Here is a 15,130-nt window from a genome sequence, read left to right as displayed (position 1 = left end):
GAAAGTCTTAAAAGGTCTGATTGTCTTAAAATAAATAAGTCAAATGAGAGCATTGACCATAAATGTAATTTTCCCACAATTCCTGCTGATCATGTTACCCACGAATTGACACCATTAGACTGCAGTTCATCCACATTAGTGCAATTTTCAACAAGTGGAATTGAGAGATACAAATGATCTCTGAATGTCCAGGAAGAGAAAAGTTGATGCAAGGCTGGAGGAAGGCTGTTCCAAGAAAGATGGGAATGCATGTGCAACAATTTGGATTTGAATGAGTAATAAATTCAGAGTTATTTCACATTAAGGAGTAGTTACATTGATTTTACATTAAATTTGGTTACATTTAGTCACATTTATCATGTTACCGTTTCATGTGGTGCTTTAAGGGCAGCCATTATGCTGATGTGGAAATTAGTTTGACACCCCTGCTGTAAAACCTCATCACCAGACCAGCCCCCCAAAACCCCCCACCGAGTGTAATACCGAGAGATGTGACTAAATAAAACCGAATTTAATGTAAAATCAATGCATTGATGCAGATACACTGCAATCTAATGGTTGAGATGATGATCACTGATGCCGGTAACATGATCAGCATGAATTGTGGAAAATGTAGTTTATGGTCAATGCACGCATTCGACTTATTTTAAGACAATCAGACCTGCTAAGACATGGGCGAGAAAACTACGGCCCGCGGGCCACATCCGGCCCGTTGGTCTTTTTAATCCGGCCCGCCAAAGATTGGTACAGAATTCATACTTGATGTGAATAACTGGATGAATGAATGTGGCAGCTTTAACAGGAGATTTGTTTGTCATTTTGGGAGTAACTTCAGATTTTTCTAGAGCTGTATGCCACAGATTGGCTTTGTGATTTAGCCTCTACTGCGGACATACTGACACACATGAATGAGCTGGGCGTGAAGCTACGAGGGAAAAAAAGCGGTTTGTGCATGAAATGCAAGCAAACGTCAGACCCTTCAAAACCAAGCTGGTTTTATTTTAAAAGCAAATATCAGATGAGTCTGATAGGTACTGTTAACAACTTTTTTTTTTTTTTTTAAATGTATCATACCTTGTGCTGACCCGGCCCGTCAGTCAAATTTTAAAAGTCAAAAAGTTTGGCCACCCCAGTGATAAAACGTTGGCGCGGGCCACAGAAAATGACATTGGCCTTGGGTTCGACACAAGCGTCGCTCTTTCGGCTTTCCCGGCTTTCCCGCCGCTCACTGTTGGCTGTTTCTTTGCCGTGTCTTCGCAGTACTCTCTGATGGATCTGCTGTCTAAGATGGTGGTGGGTCAGCCGCACTTTGTGCGCTGCATCAAGCCCAACGACGGCAGGCAGGCGCTGTGCTTCTCCAAGGAGAGGGTGATGGTTCAGCTGCGCTACACGGGGATCCTGGAGACGGTGAACATCCGTCGGCAAGGCTACTCCCACCGCATCCTGTTCGAAGAGTTTGTCAACAGGTGCCCTTTCCGCCCACGTCAACCCCCCGCCCACCCACACACACACACACACACACCGAGCATCAACACAACCCCTGAGATAGTGAATCACGTTCCTCATCGCACAACAACACTGGTTATTTAATTAGATTGGGGTTCGAGTCGAGCGGAGCAAGATGCTGACTAATTGGCAGTCATTAGCGATCGCACAAGACTGAATCCGACAGCTCTTTTAGCAGGGGTGGATACTCGGGTGCGGAAATTACGGTTGGAATTCAAACAGGGAGGAACTGTGATTATGAGGGGATGATGCATTTTAATGGATTTCTTTTTTACTCTCCGTGAAGAGTTTGTGCTTCAACTCGGTGACCCGGAGTGCTCACACGTAGCTTCTGGGTCCCGCCGGTAACATATTAAACCTCGATTAAAACAAAATAATGTCATCTTTAAGCGTAGGGGGGGGGTTATGTTAGTCCGATGTTTTCGTTTTTTTGGGGGGAACAGGATTTAATATATCGGGAAACCGCGCGTGGGAAAATAGAGGGGAACTTACGTGATTGGTTTCCCTTTAAAATAAATCAATAAATAAATAATCCGGGGCTCTCCTGATATAGACTTTCTTTCAATTCCAATTAACTCGAAGGAAAGAAAAACTGGGGTTAGTCGGAAAATTCTCAAAAAAACGCAAAAGTTTCAGTCCCCGTTGTAAACGGAAATCGGTTATTTATGATAAACCATTATATCCAAATGTTACGATTTCATCATTATTTCTCTAACACCTGTGCATAATGTGCGTGCCTGCGCGCGCATGTGTGTGTGTGTGTTACCACCTCAGCCTCAATTTTAACCCCGCTATTGAAGCGGCGTTATCCCACCTGAGCTCGGCAGAAGTCATACAGACAGATCCCAGTGGCTAAACTGCACCTTTAGTGGAAAACTGATTTAAATTTGTGCTTTCATATCAAAGACTCGTCTGAGGTTGCTGAGCAGCGCTTTGTATTTACCATCAAAGAAAATAACAGGTATCAACAGGAATTAGAATGAAAGGATGAAGGCCGGGTTGGAGAGGAGGGAGGGGGTTCAAAGAAGTTCTTTCTCTTGTTGTTCTTTTCTTTTCTTTTCGACCAACACCCGAACACAAGAGATGAACCGATAGCGGCCGGGGCCTTGACAGCCGGAGCCGTCCTGTCCGATGCAGGTATCGTATAAGCCGCGGGCCAAAAAAAAAAAAAAAAAAAAAAGGGCCCGATGGACAAGGCGGGCGATAACACGCGAAACGCGGCTCCAGCCCGCCGATAGGCGGCGGCTCGGGGGCGTCCCCTGCGGTCCCCTGACACCAGAGACCATCGTTTATTCAAGACAATGAGCCTCTGTGGAGCACTTCCATCTCAGGCTCGTATTTCCGCTCGGCGTCAGCGGTTGGGGCTCCAGACCCGAACGGTGCCTCGTGCGGTCGCGCAGAAAAGAAGACCGTGAACGTTTGCATTGTGCGCGCTACTGCTGGAGTTTAGGTTTACGGTTTTTCGGCGTCGGTCAATCTCAGATTGACAAACAAGTCAATAAAATGAGACGGATTTTTCATTTCGTTTTCGCCGAGACGGCAGAGAAGCGATCGGATGTCAGCCGATTCGGTTCGGATTCGCGGGATTACGTTTTTTTTTTCTTACGATTCTGATCGAGCCGAACATTAACCCTGGTGCGATCTTAACATCGTGTTTACTCCCCTTGTCCTACGGGTCAAAAATGACCCATAAGACAATCTTTGTACCCCAGTGGTGTACAGCCCACATGGAAACATAAACAAAAAAAAAAAGTATCACTTTTTCTAATTATGGGGTCTCTTTAGGAAAAGTCATAAAATTTCAAGTTGGGAAAAAATAGGTCAAGGTGTTTTTTCTACAGCTAAACATGGTAGTCGGTCACTTTTGTCCCGCAAGACAATACAAGGGTTAAAAGACTGAACCCTCGAATGCTAAATATAAAAGCTGGTAGAAAAATTCTTAATCTAAAAATGTGTTTTGGTGACGGGAGGAACAAATACACAATATAAAGCCAGAGCCGGAAGCTCGTCTATTTAATACTTTGATTGAATTGTAAAATACGTTATTATGATTTTTATGATTTGTTATGGACGGTGTTTTAAAAAATAAAAATTCTCCATTTAATGTGAAGCTGTCCAGTTCCCGGTCCAGAGAGTTCTGTTGTGAAAACAAAATGTCTCATGCAATTCCAAACAAGGAAGGGAATCAAGCATCTCCTTAAAATACGCGTTTTTGTTTTGTTTTTTTTTCATTCACATCTGTTGATTTGAGTCACAGTGTCTCACAGTAACTCTAATTTGGTCATCATCTTGTGAGTAGCGACATGTAATTGATTATAATCTTGGTTATCATAGGAAGGAAGAAATGTCACGACCTCCGTTGGGAACTGTGGAAAACATGTTCGCGGCTTTGCAACCGTTTCCAGCACACAAACATTTCCCTTCCTCTCCGTGTCGCCTCGCAGATATTACTACCTCGCATTTCGGGCCCATCGGATGCCCGAGACGAGCAAAGAGAACGCCGCCGCCATACTGGAGCGAGCCAGACTGGAGGGCTGGGTGCTGGGTAGGACGAAGGTAGGCCGATCGCGGGAATATCGAAACATGCGCGGTATTGCATCGGAGTTACCGCCACGTGTCGTATGTTTGCCCAGGTGTTTCTGAGGTACTACCACGTGGAGCAGCTGAACCTCCTGCTGCGGGAGGTGATCGCTCGGGTGGTGGTGATGCAAGCCTACGCTAAAGGCTGGCTCGGGGCTCGGCGCTACCGGAAGGAGAAGGAGAGGAGAAACGGTGGCGCCGTCCTCATCCAGTCAGGTGAACATTCCTCACCGTCAGAGAGGATTGGTGATTGAAAGTTATGCGGAAAAAATGCTGATATAAGTGCAGAATTTTGATGTTTTCTTTCACGTCTAATGATGAAATAGATGCGTCGGTTTCTCGGCGACCCCCGGTCGTTCAAACGCCGGCGGATCTTCATAAAAGAGAAGGGTTTGATAACCACAGCCTGACCCGGGCGGGTTAAGAGCAATGATTCAGGCCGAGACAATAAGACTTCAGAGGGTTCAAAGGGAGCCATCCCTCCGCCACCTGGTTTAGCGGGGTTTTGAAGTGGGATCTTGTGTAGTATGTGCCGTCTATTCGTTTCCACAGAGGTGGGTCAGCGATCTTTTCCACACAGATGCCCTTTTCTCTCCCTTTCTCGCTCTCTTTTTCCGCAGCCTGGAGAGGTTACGTCGCTCGGCGGAACCTCGGGCAAATTAGAAAAGAGCGCGAGGAGGCGGCGGTCCGCATACAGGCAGGTAAAGAAAAGTTGATATGTCCTCTGAAGTCCCGCTCAAGTGCGCGTCTGGAGGATTTCTCACGCGGCCCCGCGTCCGTCCGGTCGGATTCGGCGACGGGGATGAAGGCTGGAAAACTCCCCCCCCCCCCGTCTTTGTAAAACACCTTTTTGATCTCGAACGAGTGGCCTACGAAACAGTAATAATTAATTAATAATGCATAGAGGAAAGCTTTTGAAAGTTTGGGCAGCATTTGGTCCCCACGTTTCAGAAGAACAGTGAATACCGAGATCCCTTTTTTTTTTTTTTTTTTTTCTTTTTCTCTCTCTCCCTTTCATCTCCTTCCCAGTAAAGGCAAGAGAGGGGCTTATCCCTTCTGTTTCCTCACGACTTCCTCTCTCAAATTCCTTGCCTATTACACAGCCCTCACATACCAGAAACAAGATGCCTTTTTATACTGTCAACCTTTTCATCTGAAATGTAAATTAATTCTTACTCAGTATGCCTTGACGAAGATCAAAGTGGGCACATTAACCTTCCTGCTCCCCCCCTCCGCCGCCACCGGAGCCTCTCACCAGAGGACCGGCGAGGGTGCCAAAAGGGGCAGGAGCGAGGAGGGCAAAGGGGGAGGAGATCTGGCATTGTTCGGCCCCGCTCTCCTAAGGGTCGACCCCTTCCCCCCCCCCCCGGTCTGGCACACGGAGCATCTCGGGGCGCCGGGGCGCACCTCGTGTAAACGCCCTCCGTTAAAACCCTTGTAAATAACGCCGCGGCATGGATAAACACGGCTGCGGTGCGAGGAGGAGAGCCTCCCGTCGCCGCCGTCTTTTCTCTTCAGGAAAAGAAAAAAAAGGCCGTTTGTGTGTGGCCGGGAGGGGAGTTGGGGAAAGGGGGCGAAGTGTGTGTGTGTGTGTGGGGGGGTGGGGGGGTGAACCTGACATAAGTGGGGCCTCAGCGCCCCCCTTCCCCCCCCCCCCCGCCCCGGCAGAGCACTCCAGCACATTCACATTGTGTGTTCTCCGCAGCTTATAGCCTTTGAGGTGGGCCGCATTTGCATTCTGAAAATAAACAGATGCCTTTCAAATGCATGAGCCTGGTGGCGTCTCAGATCTCAGCCGGGCCCGAGGGACGTGCTCGCCATCGATCAGATTAGACCGTGCAAAATACGACCGCGGCTCAACAATGTACTTGAGCTTTCTTCTTCTTTTTTTTTTTTTTTTTTTCTCTTTCCGACGTGTATGATTTTACAAGAAAAAAAAAAAAACAACACAAAAAGGCCCGTCGATGGAATAAGTCAGCGGGCTCCGCTCGGGTCCATCGGAGCCCGGTACATCTCAACAAACGTGAAATCCCCTTTTCCTTCATCACTCTCGCTATATTATTCTAATACGCCCGCTAAGTCATCCCGTGGCTGGAAATAAACATTTTACAGAAGCGTCGCGGTTCACTTTGGAACCGGTGTGCGTATTTGACATTTATTCCCCGCGCAGCTTACAGGGGCCACCGGGTACGTCGGGACGGCGGACCCCGGGGCCGCAGATGTCACCCGGAGGCTGGAAGAAAGACCACCGGGGAGGCGCAGATGGGGTGAGGAGCCTTTTCCTTTTCGGAGGGAGAAATATTTCGCGCGTATTTGTTATTTCTCGAAGCCCAAAGACGACTGAAAACCGAAACCGAGGATTCGGCGCGCGGTCGGACCGCCTCCCCGTGTTATTTCAACCAGATGAGAGCGCTCCTCCTATTTTAGTCCTATTAAACGTGATAAATATTTTTTTAAGATAGCACGCTGACCACAAATGGGGCCGGGCCCGCGCTGGTCTCCAGATGTACGAGCGGCGGGCTTTGTGTTTATCCCGGCATATGGGCATTCCAGTCATTAAGAAAGTATGCGCTAAGGAGGGGGAAAGCGGCCACCGACTTATCGGCGGTGCTTGCGGTGTCAACGGCAGCTTTCTGGCTCCGTATTTACCTTCCCTCTGTGTTTCGGGACTCTTTCGCGTCTCATCTGGACAAATACAACCCGCGTATTTCTGTCGATGCGCCGCGACCAACCCCTGAGTGTTCGGCTGGGGGATTTCAGGCCGAAAAAAAAAAAAAATCAAAAATTGAATTAACGTTAATGCTTTCCGTCGGACGATCTCCGGGCGACTTGGGTCAACGCCGGGCGCGTCTGTCTCCAGACTCGAACCCCGCCACGCTCGATTTACACATCTGAAAGCGTGATGCTCGTTGTACACGCCAACCGAGCGCGGCCTCATAGGGGGATTTTTTTTTTTTTTTCTTTTTTCTCTCCGTGTTTACAGTCATATTCCTCGGTGAGAAAAAAAAAAAAACTTCAAACCTCCACTTAACAATTCTGTTTAATCAGTGCTGGAATCTCTCCATATAGATTTATTTTGACATGATCTGGCCCATTTTCTTCCTGTAAGCTCTATGTTCTCTCACCTACATGCTGTTCTTTTCCCTTTTGATATCGCTCCTCTCCGCCACGCACGAATCCTCTGTTTGCATCCAAACAGCCGAGCCTCCAGTTGCATCACCGAAAACTGGATTGGAGTTTGTTTCTCCGACTCCCGAGTCCGCATGTGACTGGCATGCAGACTCTGTGTTTGCAGATGTTTTTGATTTAGTTACGGGATCGCTGGATCGATCCCGTAACTACGCTTCTCTCGCTCATTAAAATGACATAATCGCCAGAGACGAACGTTGATAATCATCGGTCGGACGATTATCGTCGCGCCGCCCGGTAAAGTGTGTTTTAATGAACGTCGATATCGGTTTGGTTTTCGCAGGTCTCGCAGCCCGAAGAGCAAAGACGCACAAGCAGATTACACACGTAAAGCAAATGTAAGTAGCGGAAATTAGTAGTTTGTTTTTTTTTTTTTTTTCCACCCTCATATGCCAGACGCCGCTCTTCTCCCGCCGAGCGGCTTTAACCCAGATTATTCGTCGGGATTTTTTATTTTTTTATTTTTTTTATTTTTGAGTCCTTGAGACAAAAGAGTCCTCTCGCCTCAACCTCCATCTCGGCGGAGAAGACAGGGTGGTACGGGAGCGAGAGAATCAAAAAGCTGGAAATTCACGGCTGAGAATAAATGCTCGCTCTTCCCTGAGGTGATTTGTCTTTGCGCTCCTCTTTCTACAGATGTTAGACCCCTTTTTTAGTAAAGACCTGAGGTTCTTTGGTAGCACTTTGATATCCTGCTCGGATTCAATATGTGAAATAGAAGAGCCACTCCGTGACTTGGAGCACATCGCAGTCTTTGAAGTCTGATCCAATTTTTGCTGCTCACCATTTGATGTTGAAAGGATGAAATGAGGAAAATGTACAGTTTTTGCCAGTAACTCTGCTGAGCATATGTAAGATTAAAAAAGCAAAATCCTTTGGAGGATGTACTTAGAAATGTTAAGCAGATTAATACTTTCCTATAGCTCTTTTATTCAAAGATAAAATGCAATAGGAGAGGAAGTCTACGTGTTGTTTTTTTATGCTCACAATTAAGTCAGTGTGGTGCTGTTTGCTAGGAGGTTGGGCTAGTAAAGGGGGATATGCAATTGCATTAGCATTTGATTAACATTGCAAAGCATATTAATGGGTTTGAGTTATATGCATGCCAAATTGTAAATTGTAAATAAATTAATACAATGTCTACATGACTAGATTGAGAGAGAGAAAAAAAAAAAAAAAAAAAAAAACATTACAGGGGCTTGCTTTAACTTGTGCCCGTTTATCCCGGGCTTTCCGATTGACACCGCTCTCCTGGGCGTGTGCGTGCGTGCGTACGTGCGTGTGTGTGTGTATGCGTGTGTGTGTGTGTGTGCGTGCGCGCCTTTTCTTTCAAGGCTGGCCTCGACAGCCGAGACAGACAAGTGAAAGACATCAAGAGAGACAAAGGCAGAGCAGAAGACAGTGTAACGAAGCCTTGCAGGGAGACGGCGAGACTGCGAGACGTGCAGTGTAAACAAGGTAAGCCCGAGCACAGAGCTGGCGGGTGCAGGTAATTACACAAAGAGACAGCAGAAATCCCGCTTTAATGGATAAAGTGCCATTTTTAATGCGGGACCCCTTTCAACCTCTCATCCCAGCCAATCCTCCGCTGCCATTCTTCGTTGACAGCGAAAAAAAAGAGAGAGGTATTATGGGTGATCGTTCCCCGCGTATTTTTAATAACCCGGGTCAGCCCGTCAGAAACGTCTGCCGGAAAGCAGATGGGGGGGGGGGGGGGGGGGGGGTATATTTCGGAAATGGCACGAGCACTTCAAAGCGTCATCCTCCCCTCGCCGAGGATCTCATCAATGACTCTAATAGCGACGCAAAGTAACGGTGACAAGAAAATACACAAACCCTGATTTGCTGAACATATGTTTGATTTGCTTTTTTGCCCCCGGCGATGAATCGCATTAATTCCCGTGCCCGCCAGGCTGAGAGGGTCGGCCGCGCAGGGGGGGGCCCTCCGATTACGGACGTCGCCCGGCCCGCCGCTAGGGGTAAACGGGACCCGGCCCTTCATTAATGTTATTAGAGGGGTGTGAGGTAAGAGACGGAGGTGGAATAGCATTTAGCGGTACGGCTGGGAGATTACGGGGATTAGACATGATAATGTAACACAGACAGGGCTCTCCAGCGGGTCCGGGATTAGTGTCAGCACGCCGCAGCAGGTCTGGGTTAGATAGCGGTTAATTCGGTAATGCCGCATACAGGTGACCCCCCGCTCCAAGGCATCAGCGCGGCTGAAGGGTTTGATTTGTCATGTCAGAGGGTTTTTTGTTTTGTTTTTTTTTCAGGGGGAAACATTTCAATGAGGTACCCTCGCATTTTAGGGCGTTTTGCTGAGTTTCGTCCCCTGTTGACGGGGCTCCCCGGTCGAACTCAGATTTCCACGTAAACCTCGATTGCGTCCCGATCGTCGTGGGATCCAACTTTTTTAAAGGACGTGACTTCTAAGCCGCGGTATTTTGCATCTCGGCTTGTTTCGCCAAACATTTCGAGGCGAATCGATGGGTGTTCGGCTTTGGAGCCGAACGTTGAAAAAGTGTATCCCCATTGTTTATTTTTGTGAAACGTTCATATCTTATCGACTTATTGCAAATCCCGAGCCGGGCGGAGTTCACAGTTGCAAAACTATTTCCAGTTCATGTGACATCTTCTTCCCGTCGGAGTAAATCAAGCTCATGAATTTTGATTAGCATTCATTTCTATGTGAATTATTGAAGCGTAACTTTAAGTATTAAGCAAGTGCAGCTTGTGAGAACGATTTATGGAACGGCCAAAGTTAAAAGGTGCGATGGAGAATTTGCGCGGCAGAGAATGAAAAACTCCCGTTGCGGTAAATGGAAATTATTAATTAACAACAACATTTTAATTCTGACAACTATAAACTTTTGATTTCATAAGCCTAATCCTTTGAATGTAGAGGTGCGCGCGCACGCGTGTGTGTGTGTGTTTGTGTCCTATGTGTATATTTCTTTCATTCCGTCTGCTTGTTTGGGTTTACCGTGTGTTTTCCGGTTAAGCTCGACTGTTGCTATACTGATTTTAGCTTCAAGCTGATGAATAACATTTCATATCTGACAGCTCTGTTATTCTGTATTTTTGTAACGTCTGAGCGGAAAAAAGAACCCCCCCACCCCCACCCCACCCCCGACCCCCAGGTTTCACTAATGTTTGAGTTATTTTGTGCGGAAGGCGCAGATTTTCAGGTGTTCATTGTCGCCTCTCTTCCTGCCTGGATTCTGTTTCAAGGTCTGCTCACGGCTCTGACTGCATTCAGGAAACCCCATTTGAATATGCTGAGGGAGGCCACGGTGGCTCAGGCACCCAGGGCACACTTTGATCCCTGCAGATCTGAGGGTCTTTTTTTTCTGTCTTTTTTTTTTTTTTTTTTTTGGTGAGGGTGGCGGTGGGGGGTTGTTGAGCAAGTCATGGAAGCCTTGCCCCACCAGATGTTTGGAGACCAGGCTCCTTCCTGTGTCTCATCCTGCTGTCGCCTCTGGTGATCACATCAGTTCTCTTGGGCTGCGGCTCGACCCGGTGTGTTTCAGGACACCGGCGGGAGAAAACAGAGGGGGGGAAAGAGAGAGAGAGAGAGCGTGCAAATCAAATTTACTCGCCATCCCGCTCCCGGTAAAAAAAAAAAAAAAAAAAGCCAGAGGTGTCAACCGAAGGCCAGAAATCTGACGTTCTTCTGATTTTCGCCGAATATTTATTTCTGACGTCCAATTTAGTCCACCGCTCTGCCATTTGAACCAAATCACCGCATTGCGGCGTTTTTTTTTTTTTTTAACGGCGCTGGGAGATCATTCCAGTACTTTTGCGCGCCAGATGTCTGCGGCGCCTCCCGCTTGATTTCGCCGCGTTTTGTCGGCGGAAAGGTTACGCGTTGCACCGCGTTGTCGCGTAAGCTCCGCGCCGAGGACGATGTCGCCTCTCGTCACCTGTCTCCCGAACCTTGAATATTAATAAATACGACATGTTTGGGAGTGAGTCGCGGAGAGAAGACGAATGCAAAAAAAAAAAAAAAGAAAGACTTTGCTCGCGAGCGGCAGATACGATCAGAGCGCCGCTCATACTCCTCGGCGTGGTAAACAGGATGGTGCCGAGGATCAGTCAGAACTGACTTTATGGTTTATGAGAGCTGAGCTACTTATGTTAACAGGCTTTTTGAAGATTATAGTTGTGGTAAACATACGTGTCAAGAGAGAGGCGGCGATGAAGCGGAGCTGCAACACAGAGACCAATTACCGCACCGCAGAAGGTAGTTAACCTGTTTTATTTTGGGGGGAAGAGAAGAAACGAAAAAGGTCACGCGTGGCGGGCAAAGTTTTCTGGCGAGAAGGACGACGAGAGCTCGAATCGGCCGGTGAAGCTCATCGGGATCGGGGATGTTTTTTTGTACCCGCGCTGAGGTCAAACCTAACCGGCGCGTCTCGCTTTCCTCTCCTCCCTCAGCTCTCAAACATCCTCCCCTTCTCCCAGGTGTCGCTTCACCGCCGCCGCAACCGCAACATCACCATATCGCACACATCTGCCAGACAAATGATCCACCCTCTCCTTGTTCTCCAGACAAATACTCTCCCACCCTCTTGCTGTCTCTCAGCCCTCTGATTTATCTGTCTGTCTCTCCGTATCGCCACGACTCAACCGGATGCCTTCAGTTTTAGGCAAATTACAGGCTCAGTGCAGCGGCAGCAGAGATTTGGAAGGGATAGGAAAGACTCAACTTAACGGAAGGAGTTGCCTCTGTCTGAAGCTACCTACGTAATCTTCTTAATGTCAGTGGGAGTAGTTAACAGGATGTACTTCCAAACTACTCATCATCCATCACAATTCTCGCGGAATAATCTCCTCAGACGTTGAAAAAAATCAAGGTGGAAAAGGAGTTATTTGATGTAACGCAAACACACACACACACACACAAAAAAAAAAAAGTTTTTCCCAAGTAAATCTGTTATATTTCTGTTGACAAAGAAAAAAAAACAGCATATGCAAATGGTACGTATTTTATTTGATTTAAGTAGCAGAGTCCTACCAATCAGGACGGGAGAAGATTAATGCCTCTCATTTGCATACCCAGCCTATTTTTGGTCTGGTTTCCTTGTCATTCCCAGATCCCTCCTCTCAACTTACTTTTAACTCATCCTGCCGGATCGCGGCTCTAAACTACACGTGATTGACTTCCACCGAGTTCAAAGTATTTTTTTTTTTTTTTTCTCTTCCGCGCAAACATTTCTTTCGGAGTTTCTCTCTCGTTCCAAAATCTGCTGTCAGGGGAAATGATTGATTTCGGTGTGAAAAATTGGTTGTAAGTAACAACATCCTCTGCTCGCGTTAGTGAAAACAGATGCAGGAGCAGGAATTATCTGCAGGTCTTGACCAGTTTGTCTTAGAATGCAGGACACACAAGTTACTATTTAACTACGATGTCCGAAATGATGAAAGCGGTAATAAATCTCTGTCGCGCCCGACAAGCTCTGGAAATCCTCTTCAACTTCAGATATCTGTTTAGAGTCTTTGTTTGCAACCGATGAATAACGTCTGCGTTTTTTGCGCTTACGTACATGTATGTATGTATGTATGTATGTATGTGTGTGTGTTTTTGCATGCATGTGTCTGACTTTGTGCGTCCGTGTGTGAAGAGGCGTTTGCGAGGTAAAAAAAATAAATAAATAAAAAAAAGAGGGGTCTGGGTTGCACATGCTTCATTTAGACATCAAAGAAGTTCGCTGATGATTTTTCCTTATAATCCATGCCTTTTGGTGCCTCTGCTCCCTCCATCTGAATAAACAAAGCCCAAGTGGTTTACTGTGGTCTGGGAAAAGTCAGGTGATTGCAGCACATGATTTAAGGGGCGAATCAATACATCTTTAATTTATTCCACTAAAAATCCCTTTTAGCGGCTCTTTTATGTTGTTTCTGAGGAGCATTCAGATTTTTCGAGGGGTTTCAAAGCGGTATTTAGAGACGTAATGCGAGTCATCTGCCCGCCCTTTGAAAATGAAAGAAATACCTATCTCAAAAAGAATTCCCAACCTCTTTTTTTTTTTTTAATCTCGAAAAGGCAAACATGTACAATGTGTAAGTCTCTCGCCGAGAAGAGCAAACTCCGCTCGGCTCTCTTTTGATAAGGGGAGGATCAATATTGTATGATCCGCGCCGCCTCCGTATTCCCGACGGGCCATTATTCCTCCCCACCCCAAACAGAAGACGTTACCCGCAACCATTTTGCGACCCCCCGACCCCCCCCCCTCGTCTGACCCCTCTCCTGTGTCCGAGCAGCGATCCCACACCGCAAACCAGTTTGACGGCTTCCTCCGCCTGTAATATATCTGCGGGAGCAGCATTCCTCTGGGGCTGGCCCGGATCAAATGGCGGTGATTTCCCCCAAACCGAGGCGCGTAGATGGGGCAGCCTGACCCATCCTCTGATCTGCTGCACGCTCCGATCGCTGCGGGTCAAGATGGATAAGCGGTGATGCCGAACCCCTCCGTCGTCCCGATGTGCAGCCGTGAAGAAGAGCCGGCTTACGGATTTTGAAGCTTTGAGGGGGGAAAGCGATGATTTGAACACCGACCGCATCTTTCAAAGTGTTAAACAAACAGCTGTTCGTCCACGTAGAAGTCCTTGTCTAAATACCGAGGACTTGATTTGAGTGAATCAACAGAAATCTTGGCCTTTCCTCAGTGGCTACGTTGGGTTGTTAAACCAATGTTAGCATGTTAGCCGCTACTGTAGTTTAACATAAGCGGGATAATCTAATAGTAGTCCCCAACCTTTTTCATACCAGGGACCAATTTTAGGCGTGGAAATGTTTCCACGGACCGTTAGAGGCACATGGGTTTGTTAGTTCACCGTATTTCATCTAATTACACTTTATTTTAGGCAGTTACAATATTGAGTGCGTCAGTAAGGCGAAGGTAAACAGTCGATCTTATTCAAAATAAGATCCGAAATGATCATCTGCACCAAGAAAGATTTTCTTTGTGGACCGGCAACAAATGATTCAAGGGTTGGAGGATGACCGGTCCAATAGTTTGTCAGTTATAAGCTGAATCATACTTGCACAATCGCGAACTTGACACAGAAAAAACATAATTTTTGTATTTTTTTTAGTCAGATTTAAACAGCTTTTTAAAAGTATTAAACACAATTGAACAAACGTCGCATCTTGTAGTTTTTAGAAGTACATATTTTAAGAAATACTTTAAAGAAATAGGCATATAAATAATAAGAAAATAGTGTTGTTAAACCACTGTTAAATCATTGTTACCCTGTTAACCACCACTACTGTGGCGTTAGGCGATCTTAACATGAGCGGGATAGTTTAATAGGTTGTCAGTAATAAGCAGAATCATACAAGCACAATCATGAACTTGACACAGACAAAAACATGACGTTTTGTATTTTTTTAGTCAGAAGAAAGACGGGTCCTTCAGAGCCTGTCGGTCGTTCAGCAATAATGGCAAGTGGAGTTGACAATCGCCAAGTCGTGGCCCACTTGTCCACTCGTCATCAACTTATGATCGAATAAAATCACGGCGTAAATCTAGAAAAGCAAGACCCAAAATGTTTTTTGGGGTTTCAGGGACGCCAGATCCAATTTTATTGGGAAAATAGCAGCCAATATTTCGTCATCGCTTAGTCCAAGCAGCGATAGATGAGAAGGTTCGTTGACGGACGCAGCTGTGATCCATCTAATCGCCGGCCTTCAGCTCATTTTTGCCTTTTACTTTCAAAATGAGATTTTAATACAAATGGTTAATCATAACCTTAATCCCACTGCTGATAGCATCTTTTAGCTGCAGCAGAGGATCTGTAGCACTAGAAATCGCAGGGCTTCATGTTCAGCCGAGATAAGAGTCAGCCC

At 46.6% G+C, this 15,130-nt stretch overlaps 1 protein-coding gene across 3 annotated transcripts in view; it reads left to right on the top strand.

Moving 5' to 3' along the window:
- myo3b (myosin IIIB) overlaps positions 1-15,130 on the top strand; it is a 69,928-nt gene that overhangs the window by 44,333 nt on the left and 10,465 nt on the right. For all 3 annotated transcript variants that reach the window (XM_086145775.1, XM_086145772.1, XM_086145774.1), the window contains 7 exons: positions 1,261-1,466; positions 3,951-4,062; positions 4,140-4,302; positions 4,707-4,787; positions 6,257-6,353; positions 7,559-7,613; positions 8,610-8,733. In XM_086145775.1, coding sequence (XP_086001901.1) covers positions 1,261-1,466; positions 3,951-4,062; positions 4,140-4,302; positions 4,707-4,787; positions 6,257-6,353; positions 7,559-7,613; positions 8,610-8,733 — 838 coding nt within the window. The remainder of the gene's footprint in view (positions 1-1,260; positions 1,467-3,950; positions 4,063-4,139; positions 4,303-4,706; positions 4,788-6,256; positions 6,354-7,558; positions 7,614-8,609; positions 8,734-15,130) is intronic.

Source organism: Fistularia commersonii, chromosome 4, assembly GCF_037954325.1.
Source record: "Fistularia commersonii isolate RoL2024-O1a breed Wild chromosome 4, RoL_Fcom_v1.0, whole genome shotgun sequence".
NCBI lineage: Eukaryota > Metazoa > Chordata > Actinopteri > Syngnathiformes > Fistulariidae > Fistularia > Fistularia commersonii.
This window is presented reverse-complemented; position numbering and strand designations above follow the sequence as displayed.